Genomic DNA, 14,977 nt, shown 5'->3' with positions numbered 1-14,977 from the left:
AGAACAATTCACAAAAAAGGCTTTCCTTTGTTCAACAGTAAGGAGATTATTTACAACACTTCAAGGGAAATTATGAGAACTTGAGGCTTGCCTATAAAACCCAAACAATTAAAAACTTGTCTCCAGGTACCCTGAGATCTACATTCAGGCCAAGCCTGCAGAGCTCATGTGCTGGCTGCATAGCTGATGCCAGCTTGGAGGGTTTACAGAGGTGGGAGGCGGGCCTTCCTTATAGTGTGCCTAATGTGGGCTACGGTCTGCTCTCTACAGCTGCCTTGCAGATCCTGCTTGGAAGGGAAGAACATTTAAACTTTGCTTTAGTGTTAGAGCTGCTTGTAGAACAGCAGCGAAATATGTAAGAGGCTTTAGAGGCTTTAGCCAATGAAGAACAACTGCTTTTCTCCGAGCTTCTTGGTTCAGGTTGCTGCTTATTCACTCACTCATCCCTGCTGGTTCTTTCCTCTTTGCCTCTGATCTGCTGACAAATCGGCCAGGCTTGGTTTTATTAAGTTAAAAGTTCAGCTGTGGCAGGAGCCTTGCTTTATTTAAAAAGGAATAAAGAAGAAAGCAAACAGTTGCTTTCCCACAGCAGAAAAGAAGAAGGACATTAATGTTACCCAATACTTTATGATGGATGCACATTTTAACTTTTTAACCCAATCTGGAAGGCCATGTTTTAATTGTCTTTTGTTACACCATCCTTGTTTCTGAAAACAAACAAACAAAACAAAACAAAAAACAACAACAAAAAAAACATCTGATAGACAACGACAAATTCCCCAGTGAAGAATCCTTGGTGCCTCAACTCCTGCTAAGAGATTGGTAAACAACCTCACCCACTCCATCTAGAAATTGGGAGAGCAGTGAGCAGTAAATCTAATTTGAGCCTGAAGCTGCCAGGGGACGAAGCCAGAGGGATCCTCACCTGCGATGTGCCAGCTTCGCTCCTGTGGTGAAGCTTTTGCCGCTGTGCCTCCAGGTATTCCTGAAAAGGCTTCTGCAGAGACGGACCTATGCCGGGGACGGCACTGGAGGCAGGTACCAAAATCCAAGGGAAGATAAGCAAGAGAAATGTTAAAGAAAATCCACTTACCCTTCAGACTTAAAAAAACAAAACAAAACAATAAACAAACAAAAAAAAAAAAACCACAGGGACTGCATAAAAAGAACAAAATACAACAATCAGAGCTGGGGCAGTCCTGTGAAGCCTGGTTAGTGGATAAAAATCCCTGGTGGAGCCATCTCCAGCGTTCGTGTATTTGGAAGGAAGTAGAGTGTGAGCCCAGAGCCTCTGCTATCACAGGACTGTGAGGCCAGCGCAGCCAAGACTGCACCCTGGTGTGGCACAAAGACTAAAATGAATGACTTCTGAGAAGTCCCACATTTATCACCACTAGTTCCTGTAAGAACTGGTTTAAACCGATTAATAAGGAAATGACTTATGCTTGTGTCATCTGTAGTTAAAAAAGAAACTGCCCTCCCTCTCTGACTGTCCCATCTTCTTGGAGGTGGGGGTGGGGGTGGGAGGTGCTTTCTCAATCTAAGTCCTTATTAGGACAACCCCTGCGTCATCCTTATCCAAAAAGAATGCATTAGCACATTCGGGAGGCACCTCCCCCTAGCCAGAAGTCAGTGATTAACAAAGGAACAAAGAAGGAACTACGGACCTTGAATCATTTCGTGCTTTCTGATGGATGTTTGCACAGAAACTCTGGTACATTACTGAACAGTTTGTTCCAAGACGGGTGGATAGCTACCTCTGATAAGGCTCTGGACCAACCCGCTCCCGGGAGCTTGTGGAGCCAGGGCTGGAAAACCGGTCTGGCCACTGAAGCTACCAGGCTCCCGCTTTTTCTTTTTCTTTCTTTCTTTTTTTTTTTTCTTTTTCTTTGATAGCTAACAGGCTTTTAAAATGGCACTGTGGGGCAACTTTGAAAAGTAAACATTCTTACTTCCTGGGCCCTTTATTTTCTCATCTGTCTTATTTGCTAAAAGGCAAATAAGCCTGTACTTTTTTCTAGGGACAGAGTATGGAAGGCTCATGGGTGCAGTGCCCCGTGCTATTTTGCAAAGTGCACTGACTCCAGTGAACTCTATCTTTTTTTGCCCCTGAAACAATTAAGTTGCTGCCTACAAAAGCAGGATAAAAAACAAACAAACAAACAAACAAACACCCCACAACTTTTTTTTTTAATTGTATTTGCTAGACAGAAACAACTTCTCAACTGCTGGCTATTTTCCTTCAAAGGAGTCCCTATATTGTGTCCATGCTAGAAAAAGAGCAAAGCAGAACACCTCCAAACCAAGTAGACCTGGGCATGTTAGCCCAGGAGGCAGAGGCAGGGGATCTCTGTGGGTTAAGAGGCTAGCCTGGTCTACGGAGTTGAGTTCCCGGGGCAGCCAGAGCTACAGAGGCCTTGACTTAGAAACCAAACAGAAGATAGTACATATTCTAAATCTGCTAAAAGAACCGGAGAGAGGAAGGAGAGATGACCAAGGGATGATGGGCCGCGATGGCCACTTACAGCCTGCACAGACAATCTGTCCCGAGTGCTAGATCACAGGTACGAGCCACCGTGCCCACACTCCAGTGATTTTTAAGTGGCCTTATGCTAAGCAGGTAGACCACAGTGGTGATACTGTTCACCAATAATGATTCTAATTGCAAACGAACAAAAACAGAACTTTTTCTTTTTAAAGAAAAAAAAAAGCGTTTCTTTAGTAGTTTACACTAGAAATAAATTATCTAGATATCAAAACAATTCCAGCAAAATGAGTGGACAGATACACCACAAGAGGTGTGCGGGCAACCCTCTTCATAGGCCACGTTCACTCAGCTTCTACACCAGCTCTCCACACCATCATCCGAAACCACCAAGAGTTAGACCTAGGAAGACGGAAACACAGACTGCACATGTTGGAAAGATTCTAAGTTTCTTCTGTTCTTTCCCCAGACAGTGAGGGAGGGCTGGCAGCAACCATTCCAGAATCCCTTCAGAACAGTTTGAAGAGACAAACATTTGCCATTCATCTTAAGTCCTTTAAGGTTGACCGCTTTGCAGATTTTCAAGGAGTTATTTTGTGACTAATATTAAGATGAATTTATTGAGGTGCTCAGAATTTTATGCTTCAGAGAGCTGTGGTGGTGTGAGAAAGTAATTCTCCATGCAAATTCCCATTAAATATGAGGAAAAGGATGCAAATAGAAGAAATTTAAATATATTTTAAATATTGTAACCCAAACTAATATGAGCAAATAGATGATGTGAATAAATAAAGAATAACACATTTGAAACCTGGGTATAGTTTTAAAACCAATTATGAAATCTAGGTACAATTTTAAAGCCAATTATTTGCTGCAGCCTGTTAAGCTCCCTCCCCTTGAAGAGTCCCTGCCTTTGAACTGAGTCTGCACTCAAAGATCAGGCCTCCAGGGAGAAACTACAAGTTTGTGTTACTGCTCCCTTGTGTGTGGTTTGCTGTTATTTTGTTTTGGAGATAGGGTCTTTCTATGTAGCCCAGGATGACTCCAAATCTACCACTCTCCTGCATAGTTCTACCTTCTGAGGGATGGGATTACAGACATGTACCACCAGTGTGACAAAAAGCTTAAATTTTATTACGTTTATTTATCTACTGTGCATGTGTGTGCACCAGTGCAAGTCAGAAAACAACTGTTGCTACTTATTTATTTAATGTAGATGAACATTTGCATGTGTGTGCAGTGCCTAAGGAGACCAGAAGGGGGTGTTGGATCCCCTGGAACTGGGGTTACTGATGGTTGTGCATAGATGTTGGGAACCGAACCCTATACACAACCAACAGGGCTCCTGAGCAGGTTCACCTGTCCTTTTCCCCTCCTTCGTTAAGACAGGGTTTCACTAAGTAGCCCTGGATGGCCTGGAACTCAAGAGACCTACCTGCCTGCTTTTCTGCTTTCTGGATGCTGAGATCAAACAGGTGTGTGCCACCGTGCCCGGCAGAGGACAACTGTTTTCCTTCTACATGTGGGTCCTATGAGCCTAACTCAGGGATTAGGATCTTGACCTGCTGAGCTGAGCTCTCACAAAGTATTCTTACACCAGAGGTTTTGAATGAAAAAAAAAAAAAAAAAAAAAAAAAAAAAAGGCGATTACAACAAGTGCTTTGGACCATTGAGCCATCTTTCTACTGCCCACTCGCCACCATTTTTCCCAGACAGGGACTCAATCAGCACTGGCTGGGCTGGAACTTGTTATACAACCCAGACTTGCCAAGAACTCATGCTCTCCCTGCCTCTACACCCAGACTGCTGGGATTACAGACCTGCGCCGTCATACCCTGCTTATTCAGGGTTGGGGGAGAATGAACTCAGAGCTTCACACTGCTGGAAAGCATCCTACCACCCCCAGCCACAGCGGTTCCCATTAACACACATCTTAGTAGTAGACCAGAGGCAAAAGTCTACTCGGACACATTAGGAATAATGTGCTTGCAGGCGCGCGCGCGCGTGTGTGTGTGTGTGTGTGTGCGCGCGCGTGTGTGTGTGTGTGTGCGCGTGCGCGCGCACGTGCACGCGCACTCACATTACACACAGTTCAGTCGTCATTCTGAGAGCATTAAGTTGAGAGCTACCTTGTGCACACAGCTGAGAGCTTATCTCAACACTGAAGAGTGAAGTCCTCCTGCTATCATACTGAGTAAGCTCAGGGAACTAGTTTTGTGATACAGAAGAACAGAAGGTTGAAGAACAAATACAAACAACTATGTTTTAGCACTTGACTCTTTCGTAGCATCCTGTTAGACTAAAATGTACTTATACTCGCTTTAGAAATAGCTATTTGCTCTCAACAAGAAAACATTAGAAGAAAAAAGGTGGTTTCATTTACTTTACCCCTTGTTGTCCACTTAAAACAATAGGGAGAAAAAGCTATGTGGGTGACTTAGGAACAGAGAGGCAGGTAGATCTTTGTGAGTTCAAGGACAGTTCAAGGCCAGCCTGATCCAGGACAGCCAAGGCTACACAGAAAACCCTGCCCTGAAAAACAAACTAACAAAGGAATGAATAATAAATTTATTTTGTGAGTGGTAGGTGGCACTTGATACTTTGTTTCTTGTGACTGAATTTTAGAAGGGGGAAGGGAACACAAAACTAAACAACTACAAATATAAATCCTGAACTCTTAACTCTAAAGTTCACAAGTCAAAACTGATTTCATATGTTTGGCTGTTGCCCATGGTTTTATACCTAAGTATATGTTAGCACAGACAGAAGACAGACTTCTCGGCAAACAGTAATTACTGTTTAAAGAAAAAGAAAAGAAATGCGGCTGTACGAAGTGGCTTACACCTTTAACTGCAGCACCTAGGACCATGCAGCAGGAGAAATGCTGCACATCTGGGCCCAAGATGGGCCACAGCCTGGACAACACTGTGAGCTGCTACCTCAGAGAAAGCAGACAGACAAAGATTAACCAACAAATAAACACTCTCCAATAACATACCTCATCAGTTTGTAAGTAAAATATCTGATTTTTAAAATAGTTTTAGAACTCAGTCAACTCTATTTGTTGAAATCATGTACCTAACACAAATATGTATTCTGAACTCTCCTCGTATTTCCTCATAAAAGTGTGTATTAGTGGCTGGAGAGATGGCTCAGAGGTTAAAAACACTAGCTGTTCTTCCAAAGGTCCTGAGTTCAATTCCCAGTAACCACATGGTGGCTCATCACCACCCAAAATGTGATCTGGTACCTTCCTCTGGCCTGCAGGCACATATGTGGGCAGAATACTGAATAAATAAATCTTTTTTAAAAAAGTCTGCATTATTTTCTGTTCTCGATATGCACAAAGCATCCTGAGGAAGCTCCAGAGCTGGCAGTGGTGCTCAGGAGTGGGTGGGATGAATATTCCACAATGCATAATTTTTGTTTGTTGCTTCGTATAGAACTCATACCCATTTCAAATATATTAGAACGCATCAGTTATTATTATTCCTACTTCTCATGAAAATTCTTTCAAACTGTGTCTCTAGTCAGATTTTTGTTGTTTTGTCAAAAATGGGAGATCATGTCTATAATCCCTGTATTGGGAAAACTGAGGTAGGAGAACACAAGGCCATTCAGGATGCTCATGGGTGGAGCACCTGCCACAAACCTGGCAACCTGCGCATGTGCACACACACACACACACACACACACACAACTTTAAAACTACTTGAAAACAGCAATGCCAGGCATGTACCTGGGAGGCAGAGGCCAGCCTAGTCTACATAGTGTGCTCCAGGACAGCCAGACTACAAAGAGAGACTCTTTGTATTTCAATGTCCCCAACCCCCAAATAACCCCAAACCAACCCAACAAAAATGTAGTGTTTTGTTAAGGGGTAGACATTCCTCTGACTACCGTAGGGTATGGCTGAGGTACATTTGAAATGTAACCCAAGCTTTGCTTCTTTCTAAACCACTTCCCTGGGATCTCAGCACTAAAAGGAGCGTCTAAGCTATATTATATTGTAAAAACAAACTGGTGTGGGACCTAAACAAGGAAGTTATGATAGAAAGGTAGTTTTCACCTTTATCTAATTGTGTAGCACTTGGAGGCCAAGTTATTTAGCACCGTTCTGGTGATTATCAGAAAGCAATAACCTCAAAGTGCTAACACAGGGATCACCAAAAACTTATAATAAAGGGAAGAATGTTTTTAGGAGAAGATTCAAGTCTTTGTCTCCATCACTACCATCACCATCACCACCACTGCTTTGGTTATATACACACAAACCTGCTCACTTGCTTTCTCTGCCCCCCACCCCCCGCTCCCTCCTTCTCCCTTCCTATCTACTCTTTGCCTGTGCATGTACACAGGAGCCCTGTAGCTTGTATGTAGAGGTCAGAGGGTAACATGCAGGAGTTGCTTCTTTTATTCTACAATGTGGGCCTTAGGAACTGAGGCCATCATGCTTGGCAGTAAGTGCCCTTATACACTGAGCTGTCTTACTGGCTCTGTTTTCTTTGTTTGAGACACAGTTTCATGCAGCCCAGGTTGGCCTGGAACTTGTTACATAGCTAAGGATGATCTTGAACTCCCGATCCCCTGACTCTATATCCAAAGTTCTGAGATTAGAAGAATGTGCTATATCTGCCTTCTAAACCCATCTTAAGGCTTGGTTAACAGACTAAATGTCAAGGGGGAAGGCAAGCTGTTTCTATAAAAACAATTTTCTTTCTTCCTTCTCCCCTTTCTACTCAGCCCTGGCTGTCTTGTTGGAACTCACAGAAATCCTCCTGCCCCTGCCTCCAGGGTGATGGGATTACAGGCAAGCCCCATTTTGCCCCGCATTCTTGTCTTTCTAATGGATAGCTGTGAAGAGCCTTTTAGGACTCTGACAAGCAAACCTGTGTTAAAAACCTGTGCTTGAAGAAAAAACTTTTATCTTAAGAACGTTCTGTATTAAACTAGTCAGTTTTATTAGTAAATGAAATTTAACCTTCGCCTTGCATTTTTTGTTTGTTCTGTTTTTGAGACAGGATTTTAAAATGTATGTGCAGGTAGGTAGGCTTTGAACTCACACCCTCCTGTCTGGGCTCCTCATGTGCTGGGGTTATAGGTTTGTACTTAGCTTTTCGGGGGAACTTAAAACACGGGTGGGATGCAGTTCAAAAGCATAGGAACAGAGTCTTAAGTAGAAATTATCTACTTTTTCGTCTTCTTTTGCAGGAGTGGTGGGCCCAGGCCGGCCTGGAACTCTCAAGTTCCCTGACTCAGTCTTCAAAGTGCTAGCATCAAAGCACACATTAACATTTTTGGTTAGAATGAACATCTTCAGTCCTCTGAGGAAAACGAACTGGACGCTTAAGGTAACAGTGGGATAAACAGGGGATAAAACAGAAAGCCCTCCCCATTTTATTTCCACCATTTGCACACCTGTCTTCTATAAAAAATAAGAGACGATAATTCTCTTTCTTGGTAAGGGACTTGTAAATAATTCGGCTTTTAGAAATATGCACACTCTAGTCAAATGCTGTAGGGTTAAATTTTCCCTCCCACCCCCAGACAGTGAGTGATCTAAACAGGCTTAACGGTTAGTATTTTAATGAGTTGTCATTTCCTGTCTGATAAAGATTCTCACAGAATTTAACCACCAGTTTCCCTGGGGACCAACCAATACTAGAGCTCTATTCACAGTGACTCAGAACCGACCTCAGACTCCTGGCCTGATTCAACAATGACAGATTACCGACACTCTCCTCTTAAGGTGGACTCCTTAGAAAGGGTGGGGGAGTTTATCAAGAAATCTTCTGAAGAAGCCAAAGGCCATCTCATAGGGCCTTCACTAATATTTACAGCTGCTCTGCCTTCAGATATTAGAGGGAAAAAATAAGAAGACAACAACTGTTACCTCGTTAATGCAGAAATAAGTGAGTGGACTGGCACCAACAGCATTTGTTTGTTTTTTGAGACAGGGTTACTCTGTGTAGCCCTGAAACCCAGCATTTTTAACTTAGTAAAAATAAGATCTAGTAATTCTGGGCACCTGGAATGAAAGTGATACTATTGTTACCATTTAACTGGACATAGAATATGATCTACAAAGCTGATATTGTAAGAAAAATTGGTGACTTGTCTATTTTCCTTGCTTTTGGATTTGAGCTGTGGTTTTGTTAGACATCACAGTTTTGGAAGAGTGCCCCAACATAAATAAATTCTGAGTGAGGATTACACACTCCACTGAAAAATCTAGGGCCTCATATGGGCTTGTTTGCATTTAGTCTCTGGCAACTTCTAAAATTCGCTGTGATTCAACCTCCAGGTTTGGGATTAAAGTATCTTGAATTTCATTTGCACCTGTGCCCCTCTGGAATAATTAAAAATTCTTTTGTATTCAACTTAGCGCATGGTGTACCCAGTGGTATTATGATGCATGAGACCACCCCTTCCTTCCAGGCTTTACCCAACAACTTGAGGCAAAAGCTTGCTACTGCCTCACAGTGAGTTTCTAGAACACAGGTTTTGCAACTGAGTATTTGAGATTGTTTCCTGTAAAGACCAGAATGGAGACCTGCATATGCTTAGCTGTTCTTCTCTGAAATGTGTTCTCACTCAAGAGCACCATTCTTGAGAATGCAGAGGGGAGGACAGGGTGAGGACTTCTGTGAATGAAGGAGTTTGAGAAGTAGTCTAATGTAACGAGTAAAAAACCGACCACGCTGGCTAGATTCAAACAGCCGACTGAGACTGGCTCTCCACCACAAATTTCCAACTTCCAAGACTAGGGACAAAACACTGCCTTAATAGTGCTGTTTCAGCGAACCTTGGAAATACATCTTTATTCTGGTTTTTAAAGAAGAGAGGCTAGTCGATGCATCAAGTGTGCAGATCAAGCTGGACTGGAAATCATGGTAATCCTGCTTCAGCGTCCTAAGCGTGAGGATTAAAGGAGTGAGCTACCAGGCAAGAATTTATTTATTTATATAGTATAAATGTTCTGTCTGCATGCACGCCTGCATGCCAGAAGAGGGCACCAGATCTCATTATAGATGGTTGTGAGCCACCATGTGGTTGCTGGGAATTGAACTGAGGACCTCTGAAAGAGCAGTCAGTGCTCTTTCATCTCTCCAGCCTCCAGGCAAGAAGTTTGTTCTAGCTCCATTGATATTTTCTCTTTATGTTGCCTTGGCTATCCTAGAACTTGCTATGGGAACCAGGCTGGCCTCTAACACACAGAGATTTGCCTGCTCCTGCCTCTACATTACTGGGAGTAAAGGTGTTTGCGTAGCACCATGTCTAGCTACCCTTTATATTTTTATTGTTTTATATTTTTTAGCCTGCTTTTAATTTCTTCTTTCTCCCCACTTTCTTCAGGTATAGATCACCATGCTCAGTTGTAATTTGTATTTTTTTTCCTTAAAAGTTTTTCTTTCTTTCTTTCTTTCTTTCTTTCTTTCTTTCTTTCTTTCTTTCTTTCTTTCTTTCTTTCTTTCTTTCTTTTTCTTTCTTTCTTTCTTTCTTTCTTTCTTTCTTTCTTTCTTTCTTTCTTTCTTCCTCTCTTCTCCTTCCTTCCTTCCTTCCTTCCTTCCTTCCTTCCTTCCTCCCTCCCTCCCTCCCTCCCTCCCTCCCTCTCTCTCTTAGTATGTGTGTATTCACAGGGGTCTAAGAAGGCCAGCACTGAATACCTCAGAGATAGTTCTCCCTCCCTCCCTCCCTCTCTCTCTTAGTATGTGTGTATTCACAGGGGTCTAAGAAGGCCAGCACTGAATACCTCAGAGATAGTTACAGGTGGTTATGTTCTGCCAAACAGGGTTGCTAAAAACAAAACTTGGGTCTCCCTGAAAACCAGCAAGTTGTCTTAATTGCTGAGCCCTATACTTTGTATTTTTTCTCTAGTTCTCCCCACAAGACAGGGTTTGTCTGTGTAGCCCTGGCTATCTTGGACTCACTTTGTAGACCAGGCTAGCCTCAAACTCACAGTGATCTGCCTGTTTCTGCCTCCCTAAGTGCTGGGATTACAGGTGTGCACCAATGTACCCAGGTAGATAAGGTCTTTTATGGGCTTCAATTTCAATACTGTACCACCTCAGATTCCCTGATGCTGAGATCATAGGAATGTGTCACCAAGTCTGTTTATTAATTTGAACTTCTCCTGTTTTGAGACAAGATCTTGTAGTCCTGGCTGTCGCTGTCCTAGAGCCCAGCCTTCTCTAGTTTTTTTTTTTTTTCTTTTTCTTTTTTCTTTTTTGCTAGTATTTCCCTTATCAAAACCACATAGTGGTTCCTTCTACTAATGAAAGAATAGGTTTATGTATCCAAGAAGTATTTATAGCGTAGTTAACATGTTTCAGGAATGCCTTTGACTTGTCTTTACCTTGCAACTCTACATCATCTAACATAAATGGGTTTTAGCTTTACCATTCCACTGGGATGCTCTGATGAGGTCACCAGTAACTTCCTGATAAAATACCCATCTCATATCAACAGTCTAACTATGCTGCATCCCAGGATATATGACAGAAACCCTGAAATGTTGCTATAGATTACTACAGACATGAGAAGGGAAGCTCTCATCAACTGCAGAGGGAGATGACTTTAAAAATCAGAGTGTAGAGCTGGGTGGTCACCACATCTGGGTCCTAAACTCTATCTATCCTTCCCAAACCACAGAAATGAATGTTTGTGGTCCAGACTTCTATAACCTTTTAAGAAAATTATTTCATAATGGTCAATGTCAAAGACAGTGAGAGACATGAACAAGTTTACATTTTATAATGAAAAGATAGTTAGGCAAGGTGGCCCATGCTTTTAATCCCAGGCAGAATTCTGTGAGTTCAAGGCCAGCCTGCTTTACACAAAGTGAGTTTTAGGTCAGACAGGGCCACACAGTGAGACCCTCTCAACAACAGCAAGAGGAGCAACAAGAAGCCATCAAAAACCAAATAGACAAATAAACCCAGACAGAAAAATAACAAAAATTAAAACCTGAGTTATCCTCCTGTGGTTCAGGCTGACATAGCTCATTCTAACTACTTTCCATAGAGCAAAGAATAAGAAACAACATTCAGATTTCAGCACTTAATTACTAGCTGCTCAATGATCTCTCCTACCACAGGCAAGCCTGACTCTGAGGTCAAATAGCAAGTTAATTCAAAAATAGGAGACAGCAATGAAGAGCATGGAACATTCTGTATCTGGTAAAAAGTCCCTGTTCCAGCCAACCCCAACCCCAGCCCTCGAGTTCAATGACTGAGCTATGGAAACTTCTCTTGTGTGGTAAAACTGGGGACTTTGTCTTCCAATAAGAGCCTGGCAAGCTGACAACAAGCCAATGTTCTGCATATGGCTTGTTGCGAGTCATAGGCTTAATGTTATTTTCTGGGAATTCTTAGCCTCTATTTGGTGAGAATTCCGGAACATGTCATTTTATAATTACAATTTTTATCATTTGGTTCTGCACTTTAAGAAATATGTGTAGGTCTCACAATGAAGAAAGTCTATAATAAAATAAAAATCAGTTTTATGTCATCATAGTAATAATTAGGCCACAAGAAACCTAACAATGCTTTCAAGCTCTCAAGTTTCCTGTTGCTTTGGCTCTTTCCTCTTATTTACTTCAAAGACTGCAGAACAACATACACACGTCTTTAAAAATAGAACTTTGTCTTTGTCCACTTGCTAAACATTCCATAAATTAGAAAGTTGTTATCTAAATCCTAATCTCTCAGAATATGTAAGTAATCCAGTACACCTGATTATTTACATGTATAACTAGGACAACCTAATGATTTAGAAATAGGAGGAAATAAGGACACTTTCCCTTAAACCTAAAGATATTGGCAACTACTTTCTAGAATTGTCCCAGAAACAAATCTGCTAGTTACGATTAGGGGATGTTCACTATTTAAATTAGGGTATCATATTTAGCTAGGCTACTCTGTACTTTCCATAGGGGGTAGAGAGGAAGCTCAGTGGTTAAGAGTGATAGCTGTTCTTTCAGAAGAGAGTTCCCAGCACATAGGGTGGGTGGCTCATGACCATCTCTACCTCCAGCTCCAAGGAATCTGACAACCTCTTCCAGTCTCCACCGGCACCCAAACATATGTGATATTTACTCTCAAAGATACACACATAAGTGAAAATAGAGCAACTATAATACAACAGTAGTTTCGGACAGTTTGACGAAGCACGCCTTTAATCCCAGCACTCAGGAAACACAGGCAGGCAGATCTCTGAGTTCAATGCCAACCTGGTGTACACTTCCAGGCAGCCATGATACACAGAGAAAGTTACAAAAGAAAAGAGTTCAAGATCGTCCTCAGCTATATAGCAAGAACCAAACAAACCTGAGCAATATGAAGCCATGCCATCTTTCTAGGTTTGGTAGTATACTCATTTTTGTATGGTGCTAACTATCCTCTGTATGCTACGCTAACACTACCTCCAACCCTATTGGTAATTTTCATCTTCAACACTTAGTTTTAAAAACATTTCCTATTTCAGCCAGGTATGGCAGTACATGCCTTTAATTCTAGTGGAGGCAGAGGCTGAGGCAGGCTTATCTCTGAGTTTGAAGACAGCCAGGGCTATGCATAGAGAACCTGTTTCAAAAGACAAAAACAAGCCTGGTGGTGGCACACACCTTTGATCCAAACACTTCGGAGGCAGAGGCAGGAGAATCTCTGTGCGTTCCAGGCCAGCAAGGGCTACAAAATGAATCCAGGACAGCCAGGGATACACACAAAGAAATCCTGTCTCAAAAAAGAGAAAATAAAACAACAATGTCCTGTTTCAAAATGTATGAAAACAAATCTTGTCATGTTTGGTTAGAGATTGTGATTATAATTTTCTTACTGACAAAACACTAAATAGCTGTCTTCTAGCATCTGAAAATGAAGCCAGATCTAATTAACTTACATTATTTAAATATATTTAAAGATTTGTTTGCTTAATTAACCGCTAAGCCATCACTCCAGTCCCACATTTACGTGATTTAATAGCTAATGTAGAAGCTGAGATAACCCTTGTAGCTAGTTCTGGGAAGAAGACAAAGATATCAGGGAATTCTATCATGTCTGAAAACAACTTTGAAAACATAACACTAGCTATCCAATTCAATAAAAATACGAAGCTCTTGAATGTATTAGAATGAAAATCTTTCTTTCTTTCTTTCTTTCTTTTTTTTTTTAAAGACAGTCTCTTGTAGTCAGGCTGGCCTCCACCTCTGTGTAATTGAAGACGACCTTGAATTTCCACTCTTCTTGCCTGTACCTCCCTCCCCCCGTGTGCTGGGATTAGAAGGCATGTGATACCATACTTGTTTCATGTGGTGCTGAGGGCTGAATATAGGGCTTTGCATGCTAGGCAAGTACTGAAGCTACATTCCCAGGCTTTCCCTTTATCTTTTATATACTGATTTTCTGAAACAAGGTTTCTCTGTGTAGCCCTGACTGTCCTCAAACTCAGAGATCTGCCTGACTCTGCTTCTCAGAATGCTAGGATTAAAGATGTGCGCCACTCCAAAATAGCTTATATGTAATTATTAATAACGTATATGTACATGTGCCTGCATGTAGGTATGTGCTCTTGGAGGCTAGAGCACTGGGGGCCTGGGAGCCAGAGTTGCAGGTGGTCAGGAGCCACCTAAGGGTCAGGGTACCTAAGCCAGAGGCAGCTCTCTACTCCCTCACTGGGATTCTCTGAGGGACCATGCTAGTGCAGTTTAAAAGAAAGAATGGGGGTGGGGGGGAGCTTTGAGAAACAGAGTGTCCTCTAATCAAATTAAGTTGTCTGGAGACTAAAGGCACTTCAACTTCTACATACTATAGAGAAATGGCAGAATTTCCTAGAAACTCCAAAATCTAAGGAAACAAATAGAAGAATATGAGTATCCGAAAGATCTGCTGATTTTATAGGCTGGATGTTTATTTGAACAGCACGTGCTCATTTGCTGAGTGTGTGCTCTATGTGAGTTGGGCTGTCAGGTGCTCAGACACTGAAACTCTGACATTAAGCTCACAGATGCTGGGCAAGGGGAACATGCCTTTAATTTCATCGCTGGGCACCAGACCTCTGGGGGCTGATAGAAAAAAGATGGCCACCGGGGCTAGGGAGGTAGCTGACTTGGCCCAGCACACAAAAAGTCTTGGATTTGTTCCCAAAGTCACGTCAGCTGAGCCTGGTGGGACTCGCCTGTCATTCCAGCACTCACGAGGTGAAGGTTAAGTTTAAGTAAGTTTAGGTAAGTCTGGGGCTGGAGAGATGGCTCAGTGGTTAAAAGCATTGGCTGCTCTTCCAGAGGACCCAGGTTCAATTCCCAGCACCTATATGGCAGCTCTCAACTGTCTGTAATTCTAGTTCCAGGACACCTGATGCCCTTACACAGAGAGACATTCGTGTAGGCAAAATATCAATGCACATAAAAATAAATAAGCAGGGGTGGGAGGAAACAGGGCACACAAGTAACCATACACTTAGAAGCATACACATAAGATTGTAAGTACATGCCAT

General features: G+C 42.2%; 1 protein-coding gene across 4 annotated transcripts in view; it reads right to left on the bottom strand.

The window, feature by feature from the left end:
• The window catches only part of Vmp1 (vacuole membrane protein 1), a 96,655-nt gene that overhangs the window by 1,628 nt on the left and 80,050 nt on the right, over positions 1-14,977 (bottom strand). For all 4 annotated transcript variants that reach the window (XM_021645855.2, XM_021645856.2, XM_060387060.1 and 1 more), the window contains one exon: positions 926-1,028. In XM_021645855.2, the coding sequence (XP_021501530.1) occupies positions 926-1,028 (103 nt within the window). The remainder of the gene's footprint in view (positions 1-925; positions 1,029-14,977) is intronic.

This window comes from Meriones unguiculatus, chromosome 7 (genome assembly GCF_030254825.1).
Source record: "Meriones unguiculatus strain TT.TT164.6M chromosome 7, Bangor_MerUng_6.1, whole genome shotgun sequence".
Classification (NCBI taxonomy): Eukaryota; Metazoa; Chordata; class Mammalia; order Rodentia; family Muridae; genus Meriones; species Meriones unguiculatus.
Note: the sequence above shows the minus strand (reverse complement) of the source record. Positions and strands in the feature narration are given on the sequence as shown.